Raw genomic sequence first — 16,308 nt, 5'->3', positions numbered from 1 at the left:
CGCACACAACAGGACCCCCCCGGGCGCGAGTCTGCGGGTGCCGGGCAGTGAGTGGAGCAGGCTCTCCTACCAGGTCTCAGGATTGCGGGGGTCCATGAAGAGACAGATGGTTGGACACAGAGAAAAACAGCCCAGGGCGGGAAGCAGAGAGGAACAGAGACAATGGACCCAGGGACAGACGGGGCTGGGGGTGGCTGTGTGGTCACTCGGCAGCTCTGTGCAGGTCAGCGGGGCGGCGGGGCCCAGGCTCAGTTGACCTCGCCTCCCTGGGGGGACGGAGAGAGAACTCAGCAGTGACTGACCTCTTGGCCTAAAAGCTTTTGCTATAAAAGGAGAAAACCCAAACCCAAAACGAAACGAAAACCCTCACAAAATGCATTGTTTTGGTTCGAAGGTACTGGGTCCATGGAGAAAAACACGTCACAAAACTCCGTTGGTGTTTTTGCTTTCCACCTTTTCCCATGAATAAATATTATCCATTAAGAGCCATGAAAAAGGTGCTTAAATACACAGTGTTATGTTTCCTTCCCATTTCGCATGTGACAGCTCGGCCTCGCTGCTGTTTGTGGTCTTGTAGTTTCCTCGCTGGGGTCTCCAGAAACAACTGCTATTTGGTCTGAGGCTCCCCCCTCCGGGCCCTGTCCTGGGGAGCAGCCTCTACCCACCACCGTCCCATCCCTACCCCACCCTCCCCTCCTCTGGCCCCAGTGAGATGCAGGGTCACAGGGCCCCGTCCACACTAGCAGCCGGGAGCCTCGGGGGGCCACGTGGCTGCCTCTCTCTCCATCCAGGCACAAGGTTCAGCGCTAGGGGTGCAACGGGGCGGGGCGGGCAGAATAGTGGGGAAGGGGGAGGGAGTGGTCCCAGGGGCCACTCACCAACATGCCAGCCCCCTTGGCTCCCACTACCCGCACGGGCCCTCCGTCCAGTGGCTTTACAAGGCCGAGACCTTGACGACGTTGCTGGCTATGGAAGGAATGTTCGTGTTGGGACCTGGGCTGGCAGCGGGGGGCCGACTTTCCCCCTCTGGGGTCAGCGCCGGGGGAGTGGGGATGCTGATGATGGCTGTGGTGATCTGGGAGCTTTTGCAGTTTGGTCTCAGTCCGTCGTCGGCTTTCAAATTAAGGCTGGAACGACTGGGATTAAAAAAAAGAGTGAGTTGACGATGGTTCCTCTTGCTCGTGTCCCAAGGCTTCTTCGACCCCCCCAAGATCTTAGCGCACAGTAACCAGGGCGTTTTCGTATCCCTCTATCTCTGCTTTTGGTAATCAGCCTATAATTATTCATTTTGAGTATTATTCCTCAATTACCCCAAACTGCAAGAGTCATGTATATTGTAAGGGGCTTTGAAACTCAGAGTGTATGTTTATTTCCCTACAGTTGTTCTCCTGTCATTTGTGGCACTTGAATTTTGCTTTTCCTGAATCCCTTGTAGCTCACTGGACATAGTGGGAAGGTGCCTAAATATCAGCAGAGGAAGGAGGGAAAAATCAGCCTGTGATTCCGAATCAGCCGGGGAGAAGCCGTGACTAACACAGTTGTGAAAATTATTTCCTTGAGAAAAGAGTCCATTCTCTGCACCAGAGCAGGTCATTTTTTGATTATTTATTTATTTATTTATTTATTTATTTGTCTTTTGTCCTTTTAGGGCTGTACCCACGGCATATAGAGGTTCCCAGGCTAGGGGTCTAATCAGAGCTGTTGCTGCTGGCCTACACCAGAGCCAGAGCAGCGCCAGATCTGAGCCGCCTCTGTGACCTACACCACAGCTCATGGCAATGCCGGATCCTTAACCTACTGAATGAGACCAGGGATCGAACTCGCAATCTCATGGTTCCTAGTCAGATTTATTTCTGCTGTGCCATGACGGTAACTCCCATTTTTTGATTTTTGATTTATGTTTGGCTATTTTTCTGGTATCTAACCCCACAGTGGGCCCACACCTGCTGTGGTATCCTCCGAAGCATAGGCAGGACCTTTGGGTTAACTTTCCAGGATGAGAAGGGAGGTGGGGGGGTGGGGGCGCATGCATTGGATGGGGGTGGGGTGGGGGAGGCCTGAGGACCCTCAGGTAGGTTCTGCTAGTGCAGAGCCTGTGTCACTCTCAAGCCTTAGGGGTGACGGGGATGGGAGCCACCCACCTGGTGGTGAGGGAGGGCTGCTCACTGCCCTGGATGTGGATGGTGCTGAGCTCCTGCATGCTGCGCAGGCGGGTGGCCGGCAGGTTGGAGTTGGGCAGGTGTGTGGTTTTCTTACTCCGACGGGAGCAGCAGGTGGTGGTGAGGCCTGGGTGGCTGGACAGCGAGGGACTCCGTGTGGACGGGTAGTTCTGCATTGAACTCTCCATGCAGTTCTGCTCAAACATCTGCTCGTCTATAAACTCGTGGTTCTGGGGAAGCAGAAGGAGAAGAAGTAGGAGACGGGGGAGGAAGGCAGGGGCTACTGCCCTGCACGCACTCGGTAGGTAGGGCTGCCTGCCTCTGCTGGGGGCCTAGAGAGAGGGCTCTGGCCACTGGGGGCACAGAGAAGCGCTCGGGGGCAGGGAGGTCCCACAGGCATCCAAGAAGGAAGAAAGAGATTCCCGTGGGTGGCCTTGGCCATTGGACTGAAGGGCAGACATCGTGGTTGTGGAATCATGATGTGACAGATGCCTCAGCCTCCGCTTTGAGCTGAAGGTTACAGAGGCCGTGGAGGGATTTAGTGGCTTCATCAGAGCTGGAAGCAAAGACCTGGCTGACTTTGCAGGCTTTGGCGGGATCTCTCCGGGGGTGGCAGGTAGGGAATGACGATGGCTAGTGGGTAGGCTGGGTTGTCTTCTGGATTTGATGGGTGAGTTCCTTATGAACCCTGGGTAGGCATGAGACATAAGCTTTTTTTTTTTTTTTTTGCTATTTATTTATTTTTGTCTTTTTAGGGCTGCATTTGCGCCATATGGAAGTTCCCAGGCCAAGGGTCGAATCGGAGCTGTAGCTGCTGGCTTACGCCACAGCCACGTGGGATGTGAGCTGCACCTGCAACCTACACCACAGCTCATGGCAATGCCGGATCCCCAACCCACTGAGAGAGGCCAGGGATCGAACCTGCATCCTCATGGAGACTATGTTGGGTTCTTAACCCACTCAGCCACAAGGGACCACCCCATCAGCTTTTAAAGGCACTGGATTAGTCACAGAACTGGGAGAGCTTTACTCTTGAAGGCCAGTGGGGTTCAAGTGTCAGGGTTATGATTTCTTATGATGATGAAGGTTTATTTTCACACCTGGTCGTGGTGCATGGCTCTGTAATGAACCTAAGGGCATGGCGTCCCTGAGTCAAGGGTAAGCATGGGAAAGGAATGCTCATAGCCCGCTGATGGAGGCCAGCAGGAGGGGATGGAGCGGAACCTGGGATAACTAGAAAAGGGTTGTTTGGCAGAGGTGACAAAAGATCTCAGGCATTCACGGTCTGGCCAAGGCTGCCTTAAGGAGGAGGAAGTCTGAAGAGAAGTGGCATGGGAACAGCGTTCAGAGAGAGACCAGCCCTGACAGCCAATACCTGGAGTCCCCGTGGAGCTGGGGGTGGGGGCGGGGGGGAGGTGGCCCAGACAGACATGGCACGTGGACACTCCCAGGATACTGACATCGGTGCCATGTCCCACCCCCTCCAACCCCTGGGGAGGTCAAAAAAGGGAACCGGAAAGGCACAAAATAAATGGAAGCCTGAGCTGGCCCTGGGTGTGACAGCGGAGGAAGGATAAGCCCGGAAAAATCCACAGCACATGCAGAGAACCAGACCGGGGTGAAAGGAGGAGACTCCACAGACTCAGAAGAATCAGAGAGGGAAACATCGATTGAATTTTTAAAAAAGTTATACCTTGATGGTGGAGGTTCGTACAGATAACAGGGGATCATCCACAAGATAGGACAACCCCTACAGGACAACATGCCAACAGAAGATAAAAACACCATTGATTGTACATTCCAGCATTCCCAAGCTCAGTTTCGACATTCGCTTTCTCCATCCCGGCATTCCACCCTTGCCCCCAGCATTCGCCCCCACCCCTCATCCCCACATTCCTCCCCTACACCCGGCATTCCGCCTCCTTAATCCCAGGAGCCCCGCAATCCAACCTCCTTCCCTCGAGTCCAGCATTCCACCCTTCCAGGCCAGCATTCCAGCCCCTCCATCTCATTTCTTCACGGCCAGCAGTCCAGCCCTCGGCACCCAAGTGTGTGCACCCAGGTCTTTCAGTTTACACGTGCCCCCCGCCCGGCACATGCACCTTGGAAGGGCAGTTGGGTCCAGGCCTATGTCTTTGGCAAGCTCTGAGTCTCTGAGGAAAAGCCGAGATGTGCATATACGGTTTTTGACACTAAGAAATATGGGAGCAATCCCGGAAACTCAGGGTTTATCAGGTACCAAACTCAGGGTTTGCAGAGCAGCTTCGTGTCTTGGAAGCCCTCATGGGGATCAGAGGCAACTGAACATCTGGGCTCTTGTCCCCGGCTGGCGCGTACGAAGAGTCACCTAACATCTCTTTATTCTGCCCACATCTGGGAGGCCAGGATAGGATACACTCAGAATGAGAAAAGTTCCTTCCGTGGGTGCTGAGCCCTGACCGTGGGCTCTTTGGGGAGGGAGGGAGGGAAGAGTTTTGCTTGGGCTCCGTTTGGACGTCAGCCTGTCTTCCCGCCCTGCCGCCTCTTCCTAACACTTTTCGCCAAGGGTCCAGGGTGGCCCCCACTGCCCTTCCTTTCAGTCTGTCAGTGAGGCACAAGCATCATGCCACGTTCCAGCTGTGGCCCCCTAAGCCACGAGGCTCTTTTTTTTTTTTTTTTTAAGGCCCCACCCACAGCTTATGGAAGTTCCTGGGCCAGGGATGAATCTGAGCTGCAGCTGCAACCCACACCGGATCCTTTAACCCACTGTTCTGGGCTGGGGATCGGACCTGTGCCTCCGCAGCAACTTGAATTGCTGCCGGCCTATGCCACAGCCACAGCAATGCCAGATCCGAGGTGCATCTGTGGCCTATACCACAGCTCATGGCAATGCCAGAGCGAGGCCAGGGATCGAACCCGCATCCTCATGGCTACTAGTCGGGTTCGTTTCCACTAAGCCACAGCGGGAACTCCAACTGCAGTCGATTCTTAACCCACTGAGCCGCAGCAGGAACTCCCCATGACTCTATTTTGACAATAAGCCTTTCGGAATCAAATTCCCAGGACCTGCAGGGTGGCTAAGATGGGCTGGCGCTGACAAAAATCCCTGGCTAGAGAAATACATGTGCTGCCCTCTTTGTTCACTGCCTCCTGTTCCAAGAGGAATGGAGGGAGCAAAGGGACCCACAGATTGCATCCCCCTAACCGGGAGGTAGGACAAAAATGGACAGCCTTCTCTGCGTCCATAGCAATCTGTGTAAGTGCAGCCCTAGTTTTGCAGAGCAACGCCCATCAGAACCGAGAAACTGATAGGCAGAGGTCAGGCCTCAGGAACTAGGAAATGGGCTCTGGGGACTGAAGCCAGAGCGGAAAGCCTGGGGGAGCAGCCTCCTCTGTGCCACCGCAGGACAGGCTGGCCTCCCCACCAGGGTGACTTTGTCCCCCTCCTTGCGCTCTTCCTCCTGAGGGCTGAGAGGGACCTCATCGCTGCTCTTTGGATCTGAGGGGGGTGGACTTTGACTTCTGAAGCTTGGGCCCAGGCTGAGGATGGGGTACCGAGTTCCCACTCTGTCAGTTCTGACCTCAGACAAGGGTCAGGGGTCAGGGAGGAGACAGGAGGTGGCACTGGGCTGGGACTCACAGTGGTTTTTTCCAGGCAGTGCAGCAGGTGGTGGTGCTGGCTCTCGATGAGCGAGGTGGCCTTGCCCACGTGCTCCTCTTCCGGGGTGCCCTGGGCAGAAAGGAAGAGACCCAGGTTATAAAGCGGGCGGCGCCCCTTCTCTCCACAAAAGGTGGGAGGGACCAGAAAAATCCAGATGAACCAAATTTTAGGGTCACCCTCGAACACGCTAGCTTTGGGTCGGGGACCCTCGAGCTAAAGCTGGTCTCGGGGTAGCTGGTCTCCTCCGGGAGAGGTAAGTGGAGGAGCTGGTACCCCAGGGCAAGTCTGGGGCTTTGGGGTGGGGGTGCTGGTGGCCCCGGGAAGAGAAGGCAAGCCTGTCTCCACCCCCCCAGGTCCTCCAGGCACCCACCATCAGCTCCAGGGCCTCGTTGAGGAGTCCGTTCCGCTTGCTGTGCAGGTAGGCGTTGGAGCTGCCTGTTTTGGCCACACGGATCCTGGCGAGGCGGGCCTTCTGTGATGGGCAGAGATCACAAAAGAGTGAGGGAGACCGAGAGACAAAAAGACAGTGAGCCTGGCAAAGCCAGCGACAGTGGGCTGTCCCGAAGCCAGGTTCCCAGGGGATGTCGGATGAGGGGGAGGAAGCGGCTTCCTCAGCCACGGGATCTCTGTTTATAGACCTGGGGCTGGATGGAGAGGCTTCAACCCGGGGAATGGAGCGTAGTCCTGGGCAAAGTGCCTCGGGTTTGCACTCATCTCTCCAGCCTGGGTGTGATCCCGGCCAGGGAGACATCACGCATCCAAGTCCTCCCTCCGTCCCCAGATCTCACGACCCCATCGGCTCAGCAGCGCACGTGCCTTAAAGGAGCACATGGCAGAGCTCTCCTTGTCTCCCCGAGGGTCCAGTGCAGCTCCCCACACACAGCAGGTGCCCAAAACTAGTTAATTTTGAGAAAAGCAAGGAGCGTGTATATGCGCCCCTCAGTCCCTTCCCCTCGTCCCCCTCTTCCCTTAGCATCCACTACTAAGGTAGCATAAGTAGGTTTTATGTTTCTCTTGCTACTGCCTCTCTCCGCCCCCAGAATGTAAACTCCTGGAGGGAAGCAGTTTTGTTTTGTTCACCGATGCCTAAGAATTTGTGAATCAATAAAGGAATTTACAGCGGCATGGCATGTCTGTCTTTGGGAGTGGCACGGATGTGTGGATGTCTGTTTGTCTTGGGGCGATGGCTGTGGGAGTGCGTGTGTGTGGGAGGCGGGGGAGGATGGGGCACGTCCATACACCGTCCTGGCTCTGCTGGGACACCTGGACTTCTCCCCAGCTCCATCCTTGGGAGCCTTCAGCAGTGTCCTGCGGGAGGGCTGCGTGGTATTTCTCCTGCTGCCAGAGGCAGTGAGTGGGACACAGTGCACATGCCGGCTTCGCCTCTCCTTCCTAATAATTGCAATCAGTGTCACCATGACAGCAGCACAACCACCGAGGGAGGCCCAAGAGGCAAGAGGCTTTGGGAGGAAGGGAGAAGGGACAGATAGAGGGGTTCCTGCTGGTTTGAAAAAAAAAATGCGCCTTAACATCTGGGCTTTTGTTGATCTGGAGCCAGCTTCCCTTGCTCCTGGAAGCAGAGGTGCCCACGTGGACGCAGACTGCCCCGAGACCCGCTCCTAGGCAGAGAGGTGCTTCCTCCTGCCTCTGGGAAAGTCTGCATCTAACCTCAGTGTGGACTCTCACAGAGGGGTCCTTGGAAAATTGTGGCAATTTCCATTTCTTGTCACCTTCTCCCCAGCCTGGGGAAGCGTCCCCTCCAAGGGTCCTGCTGGCTGGCTCATCTGCTAAAAGGAGGCCAGGGACTTGGATTCAGGCCGTCAACAGAAGCGCAAACACACTCTGTTTATCGTTTCCGGAGAAGTCCCCCTGCGGCCAGCATATCCTTGGAGGCACAAGTCAAGGACCTTCCCCGGTTTCTAAATATGGGGAAAAGGTCAGCGCTGGAGCCTGGAAGAGGGGCCTGCGATCTGAGGCAGAGCGATCCTCCGGCTGGAGAATGAGCAGAGGAAGCCAAAGGAAGCGGGAGGGAAAGGAGGGCGAGTAAGCCCCGTTGCTCCTCTTCCCTCCGAGCCAAGAGCGTGCATTCAAGGTCCAGACAATTCTCCTCCCTGGGACTCCGGCTCCAGCCTTCCCCTCAGCCGGGTGTCTACATTCAAGCCGGTGCTTCAGCATTTGAGGATGGAGCCGTTATTGCTTTGGCTGAGTCCTGGGTGTTGAGAGCTGCATATGGAAATCCAATTGTGTCAAGCTCATTATCGCTGTATATAATTTGATCGCACCACTTAGAGGCAGACTTTCTTGTATCTGGGGTCTGTCTTCATTACTTTCTAGAGATGAAAGATTCTCCTGCTTGCCTTTGTGGCACCTCTTTTAATCTTATCTTACCCTGGGCTCTATTAAAGCAACGGACTGTCATATCAAATGCCCTATATCGCTTAATCATTCCCCCCCACACAGGATAAAGAGGTTTGCCACGTATTTACAGCACCATACCCTGCATGTGTAATTTGGTGAGGACTTTTGGCTTGACTTTGAGCTCCCGAGGGCCAGAGCCTGTCACTTATGCATATTTTTATCTTCAGCCCCCAGCACAGAGCTTCCTACAGAGCATGCTTAGGTGAGGCTGGTGACGGCCCGGGAAGGAAGACGGTCCTACACAGTTGGTGAGAAAGTCACATTAATAAAGCCCCTGTGCTAATAAAGCCACGTTAGCACACTCCTTGTGTGAACGGATCAGCCTCCCTCTCTTCTGTGGCCAGGAGCACAGTGTGAGAGTTATAGGAACATGGAGATCATCTAGACTATTTTACTTTTTAATTTTTGTATTTTTATTAATTAATTAATTAATTTATTTATTTATTGGCTGCACCTGCAGCATATGGAAGTTCCCGAGCCAGGGGTCGAGCCACAGCCACTGTAGAAGCAACACTGAGTGGTTATGTTGTGAGCCACACGGGAAGTCCACTTTTTCAATTAATTTTTCTTTTTTCTTTTTCTTTCTTTTTTTTTGCTTTTTTAGGGCCACACCCGCTGCACATGTAAGTTCCCAGGTTAGGGATCCAATCAGAGCTATGGCCACCAGCCTAGGCCACAGCCGCAGCAATGCAGGATCCGAGCCAAGTCTGCAACCTACACTGCAGCTCACGGCAACGCTGGATCCTTAACCCACTGAGCGAGGCCAGGGATCAAACCTGCATCCTCATGGATACTAACTAGGTTCCTAACCTGCTGAGCCACAATAGGAACTCCCCAGGCTATGTTATTTATTTATTTATTTTTTGGTCTTTTTGCCTTTTCTAGGACCGATCCCTCGGCATATGGAGGTTCCCAGGCTAGGGGTTTAATCAGAGCTGTAGTGGCTGACTTACAGCACAGCCACAGCGACAGGGGATCCAAGCCACATCTGCAACCTACAACACAGCTCACGGACACGCCGGATCCTTAACCCACTGTGCAAGGCCGGGGATCGAACCCGCGACCTCATGGTTCCTTGTCGGATTCGTTAACCACTGAACCACAATGGGAACTCCTAAGCTCAAGGATTCTGTCATGCCTGAGAAGACTTTCCTGATGAACCTCTTAGCTGTCTGCTGGCAGGTTCCCTTGGGCTGTGAGTACTGCCATCTCTGCCCTGGAAGTGCCAGAGAGGGAAGAGGGAGAAATGGAAAAGCTGAAAGGGAACACGGACAACTGCACTCAGGCATGTGTCTCAGAGAAATGAAAACTTATGTTCACACAAAAGCCCGTGCACGAATGTTAGCAGCTTTATTTATAATAACCAGATGTCCCTCAACAGGTAAACAGTTAAACTTAACTGTGATGCGTCCATACCATGGAATATTGTTCAGCAAGGACAGGGAGTGGACTGTTGATGCACAGACTCTGATGAATCTCCAGGAATTACACAAAATGGAAAAGCCAGTCCCTAAAGCTTAGCTACTGTAAACGCCCATGGATATACCATTTAAAGAATGAAAGGGGAGTTCCCTGGTGGCTCAGTGGGTTAAGGATCAGGCATTGTCACTGCTGTGATGCGGGTTTGATCCCTGGCCCAGGAATGACTGAGTGCCATGGGTACAGCTCTCCCCCCGCCCCAAAAAAAAGAACTAAAAAAGAAGACATGTTGGAGTTCCCACTGTGGCTCAGTGGTAATGAACCTGACCAATATCCATGAAGATGTGGGCTTGGTCCCTGGCCTCACTCAGTGGGTTAAGGATCCAGCGTTGCCCTACGATGTGGTATAGGTCAAAGACATGGCTCGGATCCCGCGTTGCTGTGGCTGTGGCGTAGGCCAGCAGCTGCGGCTCCGATTCGACTCCTAGCCTGGGAACTTCCATATTCTGCAGGTTCGGCCCTAAAAAGCAAAAGAAGAAAAAAAGACAACATTTTGTAAAGGGAGGACAGATAACTGGTTGCCAGGGGTTAGGAATGGGGCGGTGGCAGAGTGCTGGGGGTTTGGTTATAAAAGATGGGAAGGATCCTTGAGGTGTTGGAACTGACTGTTGTGGTACCTTGACTGAGGTAGCGGATGCATGAACCTGCACAGGTGACAGAGCTGTATCAAGCTTCACACACACACACACACACACACACGACAAGCAAAAGTCTGAATAGGATTGGTGAACTGCAGCAACATCTATACCCTGGATGTGGTCATTTTATAACTACACATGAATCTACAATTATTTCAATAAAAATTTTCCATTAGAGGGAGTTCCCATTGTGGCCCAGTGGAAATGAATCCCATTAGTATCCATGAGGATGTGGGTTCAATCCCTGGCCTCGCTCAGTGGGTTAAGGATCCAGCATTGCTGTGAGCTGGGGTGTAGGTCACAGACGTGGCTTGGATCCTGTGTTGCTGTGGTTGTGGCCTAGGCCGGCAGCTGTAGCTCTGATCAGATCCCTAGCCTGGAAATTTCCATATGCTTCAGGTGTGGCCCTAAAACAAAACAAAACAATAAAAACATTTTGTTCCATTAGAAAATCCCCAGTCAGATGCTCCTCTCTCTCTGTCCCCTGCTAGACCTTCTAATTTGACCTCCCATTCACCGGCTCAGAGAACTTGGTCTCTGTAGTAAATGGTCGTGAAGCCACTTCAGTAATAATCCCGAGCAAATCGGTGGCAAGGGACAAGGATGACAATGTTCGAGCCTTTCCTTTCCCCCTGAGGCGCGGGGGCTGGAGCTCACCTCTATGCTCCCCAGGATGTGGCCTGGGCTGAGGCCGGTCATCAGCACTTCTGACCCCCTTCCTGTCCCTTCTCTCCACTCCCCAAAGGCCCTGGACCTGCCTTCCTTGCCTCACTGCAGGGACAGGCCCAGTGGCAGGGCAGGTGGTGCTCTTGTGTTCTTTTCCCGGCACGGGAAGCGCAAGGTGAAAGAGACAGAGCTGAGCAACCCTGAGGACAGACCTTTTGCAGGCCAGGGGAAAGCACTGTCAATACTTCCTCTGATTTCGAGGGACAGAAAGAGGCAGAGGGAGGAGGCTCATCCTGAGGTCCTACACAGAAGCATGACCCAAAGCCGAGTCCTCCTGGATCCTTTTTTTTTTTTTTTTTTTTGCTTTTTAGGGCCGAGGCATATGGAGGTTCCCCGGCTAGGGGTCGAATCAGAGCAGCAGCTGCCAGCCTACGCCAGAGCCACAGCAACGCCGGATCCTTAATCCACTGAGCGAGGCCAGGGATCGAACCCATGTCCTCATGGATCCTAGCTGGGTTTGTAACCTACTGAGCCACGACGGGAACTCCCCTCCTGGATCTTAATCGCACAGGATGAGCTTCATAAAGTTCTGGGGAGGAACGGCCCCTGTCATGTTCTTTGCGGGGGCCAAATGACATTGGATGCGAGCACGGAGGGCGTAAGCACGGAGGGTAAGGTGGCACAGGAGTGGCTAAAGCACAGCTTGAGTGGGGCTGTCGTGGGCACAGCCCTAGGCTAGTGTGTGAGCTGAGGATTCCTCGGATCCTCGCTGCTCTTTGAAAAACCTGTGTGCCTGGGGGAGAGGCTGGGGGTTGTGGTCGCTATAGGACCCCTGGCCCTCCCCGGGCGCCTTGATTTGGAAACGAGATCCCGGTTTCTGCTGGCCCCTTTCTTTAGGGCTGTGCTTGTCAGCTGACCTGAACGGGGACAGAGATAAGACTTCTATTTCTGGGCGGGCTAGCAGAGGATGGGAGCGGAGCAGCCATGACCTTGAGTGAAGAGGTAGGAAATGGTTCTGGAGGGATGGAGGGGCCGGCAGATCAATCCAGGGCAGGCTGACAATGCCCTTGACCCAGGTCAAGTGAGGTCACCATATGTCTCCCCACAGGCGGAGGGAGACAGGAGGGCAAGGGGGAGGTGGCCGCAGGGGCACCGGCCGGGATACGCTGTTTATTATATAACTACGTAGTGTATGTTTTGTTAGGTATTGTTACATGTGGATTATTATACATTTCAGAGCTAATTTTCCTGATCTTTGTGACTTTGTTTCAGTCACCCTACACAGATCTGTTCTGAAATTGTGGCATCCTTGGACCTGTCAAGGAAGCCCTGCCACTTGGGGGCTGTCCCTGCAAGTGGAAGGGCAGGAGTGGGGATCAGGAAACCAGCAGCTGCCATGCATAGGGCCCGACACATAGTAGGTGCTCAGTAAACATGTGTGGAATGAATGAATGAAAGAATAGAATAGGGATACATTTCAGGTCCCATAAGCGACCCTTTCCATGAAAGCTCCCCTTGCCCCGTGAGAGGCTCTGACTGTGCCCCCTGGAGGTTGAGGTACGGCTAATGGGGGGAGCGTTTCAGCCCAGATCAGAAGAGAAATGAAAAACTTCCCCCTGGGTCCAAGAACCTTCACCAGCCAGATGCCCTGAACATGTGGGTGAGACAGTGAGCTGTTCCGTGGAGAAAGTGCAGGCCAGTCAGGAAAGGAGGCTTCTAAGGAGTTCCTGTTGTGGTTCAGTGGGTTACAACCTGGACTAGTATCCATGAGGATGAGGGTTCGATCCCTGGCCTCGTTCAGTGGGTCAGGGATCTGGCGTTTCGGTGAGCTGTGGGTTGCAGATGTGGCTCGGATCCCGAGTTGCTGTGGCTGTGGTGTAGGCCAGCAGCTATAGCTCCAATACGGCCCCTAGCCTGGGAACCTCCAAATGCCGCAGGTGTGGCCCTAAAAAGACAAAAAAAGAAAAAAAAAAGAAGGAAAGGAGGCTTCTGTCTGGGCACAGAGGCTTCAGACACCTTTCCCCATTCTGCGGAGGGAGGGCACGCCCCCCTGCCCGGCCTTCTTGAGCCTCGAACACTGGACATCACTGGAATCTCTGCTCAGGACCCCTGGTTAGATCCTGACACAGTTCTATGCTTCGTCCCACGACACCCTGGGGTGACTAGAGCCCATTGGGCCATGTGTCCTGAGCTCAATGGCCTCAGAATGTTCTCCTTTCAGAGTATTCATTTTTCTTTTTAGCAGATTCAATTTTGTCACCGTGTTTGGTGTAGGCTGTTATGGGGCTCTGAGGAGCAGTGGTGTCCCTGATAAGCTCTCGACTGGGAAACAGAGGATGGGGCTCTGCTCGGTGTTGGGGGCTGAGATGCTGGAGGTGCTGGAGGGGGAACCAGGGAGAGCATCAGATAGTGGGGGGCTGAGGATTCCCCGTGCTGTGTAGCTGACCGGGGCTGGAACGCGGGATGTGGGCAGGTAGGAAGGAAGGGCCTGGAGCTGCTTTATCTTCCAAAGCCGGAGGCTTGTCTGGGCAGTGATTCTCCCAGGAGCTCCTGTGCCGGCGGCACGAGGCCAGGGCACCGTCTCCAGGGCTGCCTGCGCCCTTCCCGGGGCTGAGGCTTACCTTCTGTGCCCTGCGCTTATCAGCTCTCTGATTCTGGTGGTAAATCCGGCTGAAGTTGGAAACGATCACAGGGACCGGGAGGGCAATGACGAGGACACCGCTCAGGGAGCAGATGGAGCCGAAGATCTTCCCCGCAATCGTCTTGGGCACCATGTCTCCATATCTGAGACACAGGGAGAAAGAGACAGGGGTGAGGAAGAGGGGCCACTTGGGAAACAGGTCAGGCCTCCCTGCCAATCACTCGCCATGCATGCAATCCTTCATTCATTCATTGGACTATTGTTTAGAGTGCCTACTACGTGCCAGGTACTGTGATCTGACCCGGGAGTGAACAAAACAGACAAGATCCTTGTGTGCACAGAGCCAACATCCTGCGAGAGGAAGATCGTGAACACCGGAGGGAATACATAAAAGCCTTGTGACGTGCGGCTGTATCCACAAAGGGCACTGGTGGTGCTGGGCCGGCTTGGGGGAGTCGGGTCAGGAAAGGTCTCTCCGAAGAGGCCACATTTAAGCTAAGATCAGAAGGTAAGGAATCGGAGTTCCCGTTGTGGCGCAGAGGTTAACGAATCCGACTAGGAACCATGAGGTTGCGGGTTCGGTCCCTGCCCTTGCTCAGTGGGTTAACGATCCGGCGTTGCCGTGAGCTGTGGTGTAGGTTGCAGACGCGGCTCGGATCCCGTGTTGCTGTGGCTCTGGCGTAGGCCGGCGGCTACAGCTCCGATTCGACCCCTAGCCTGGGAACCTCCATAGGCCGCGAGAGCGGCCCAAAGAAATAGCAAAAAAAAAAAAAAAAAAAAAAGAAGAAGGTAAGGAATCGAGCCATGCAACACACTGGGGGAAGAAATGCCAGGCAAAGGGAACAGAAAGTACGGAGGCCCTGAGGCAGGAAGGAGCTTGGCTCGTTCTAGGAAGGGTGGCGCTGGTGCACAGGGCAGGAGGCAGAGCCCCACAACAGGGGACTGAGGTTCACGAGTGGGGCCGTCCACGCAGCATCTGCGGGTGATGACGAGGACTAAGGCTCAAAGGGGAGCCTTGGGTGAGTTTCAAGCGGAACAACAGGATTTCATTTATCATAAGAAAAATAACAGGCGTTCCCACTGTGGTGCTGTGGGTTAAGAATCCGACTGTGGCAGCTTGGGTCAATGGGGAGGCGAGGCTTCGACCTTAGGCTTGGCACAGGATCCAGCACTGCCGCAGCCGCAGCTTGGATGCAGTCCCGGGCCTGGAAACTTCCATATACTGCAGGTGCGGCCATAAAAAAACAGCAAGCAAGCAAAGCCAAAAAACCCCACAAAAACCAAATAATAAACCGCCTTCTAGTCATGTGGGGGTTTATACTTGATAAAGCACTTTTTACGCATTTGCCTCACATAAGCTCCGTGAGCTCCGTGAGCCTGGAACCCTGGTCCCCGTTGTACAGATGCGGGAAGCAGGCTGGGAGTCGTGAGGAGGCCACCCAGGTCTGGACGCAGCTGGAGGAGGACTAAAGCTGCTCCCCTTGCTTTCACCTCTTTTCTTCTTCTCCTTTTTTTTTTTGTATTTTTAGGGCCATACCCGTGGCATTTGGAGGTTCCCAGGCTAGGGGTCCAATTGGAGCTGTAGCCGCCGGCCTACGCCAGAGCCACAGCAACGCCAGATCCTAGCCGCGTCTGTGACTTACACCACAGCTCATGGCAACGCCAGATCCTTAACCCACTGAGTGAGGCCAGGGATTGAACTCGCAACCTCATGCTTCCTAGTCGGATTCGTTTCCCCTGCACCATGACGGGAACTCCTCACCTCTTTTCTACTCGCCACACTGTGGTAGAACAGGGCCTTGAGCTCCAGCCCCTATGCTATGATGCCACTCCGGGGCATGCCCGCTCCCCTCAGAGAAACCCTCCTGAATACTTTACACCCAGGCAGCTGCCCTCCGGGACCGGTGTGGCCTGGCTCCTGCTCAGCCCGGCGGGCAGGCCAGGGCCTCTCTCCTCCGATCAATAAGGTGCGCTCCACAGCGTTTAAGTGCTCAGCCTCTTCTTTACTGAGATAATTTAAAGGCCACGTTAAGGAGAGAGCTGTGATGAGTCCTTTGGCCAAAGCCAGAAATACCATCTCTGCCCTCTTTCTGCCCTCTGGGCGTCGGGAGCAGACACAGGCTGCGGATGACCAGGGATGGTGGCTCCCGAAATTGGGAGGCTCCGAGTCACTTATCCCAAGGGGCACAGGTTTCCTTGGGTCCAGAGAGGCTATGGGAGGGGGGTGGGGGAGCCATTTCAGAACCATGAATCCTCCCCCCCCCCCCCCGAACACGTAAGGGCTTTGTCGAGGACGTGCAGCGGTTGACACGTACTTGGCGAGTGGGTGAATGATCTCATTTAAGCCTCTCTACCCCCAAGAAATAGACTCCTCTTCTGAGGACTCTCCTCCTTCCCCTTCAGTGGCCAGGCCCTTTATGGTGGCACAAGCTGTCTCAGACTTGCCGCTGATGGTAAAGCCTGTGAGAGGTCCTTCTGGGAACTCCGATGCTAGGTCTGCCTGCTCTGCCAGGGTGCTCGGGAGTGGCCTCCAGTGAAGTGGTCCAGAACTTGGCTTCTGAGGTTAGACAACATGAGTTCAAGACCCACCCAGCTCCACCATAAAATAACTGCATGACCTTGGGGGGATGTCACTTTGAACCTCAATTTCCTTGTCTAGACAATGAA

The 16,308-nt window shown here is 54.2% G+C and overlaps 1 protein-coding gene across 2 annotated transcripts in view; it reads right to left on the bottom strand.

Moving 5' to 3' along the window:
- Positions 1-707: 707 nt before the first annotated feature.
- Positions 708-16,308, bottom strand: part of KCND3 (potassium voltage-gated channel subfamily D member 3) — a 217,906-nt gene continuing 202,305 nt past the window's right edge. Inside the window, exons 2-7 of one of the 2 annotated variants that reach the window (XM_047785006.1) lie at positions 13,622-13,784; positions 6,170-6,271; positions 5,779-5,868; positions 3,853-3,909; positions 2,142-2,389; positions 708-1,136 (exon numbers count right to left, since the gene is read on the bottom strand). In XM_047785006.1, the coding sequence (XP_047640962.1) occupies positions 935-1,136; positions 2,142-2,389; positions 3,853-3,909; positions 5,779-5,868; positions 6,170-6,271; positions 13,622-13,784 (862 nt within the window). In that variant the 3' untranslated portion in view covers positions 708-934. Of the gene's footprint in view, positions 1,137-2,141; positions 2,390-3,852; positions 3,910-4,820; positions 5,869-6,169; positions 6,272-13,621; positions 13,785-16,308 lie in introns of those variants that run through there. The other variant, XM_047785007.1, reaches the window with a different exon arrangement.

Source organism: Phacochoerus africanus, chromosome 6, assembly GCF_016906955.1.
Source record: "Phacochoerus africanus isolate WHEZ1 chromosome 6, ROS_Pafr_v1, whole genome shotgun sequence".
Lineage (NCBI taxonomy): Eukaryota > Metazoa > Chordata > Mammalia > Artiodactyla > Suidae > Phacochoerus > Phacochoerus africanus.
This window is presented reverse-complemented; position numbering and strand designations above follow the sequence as displayed.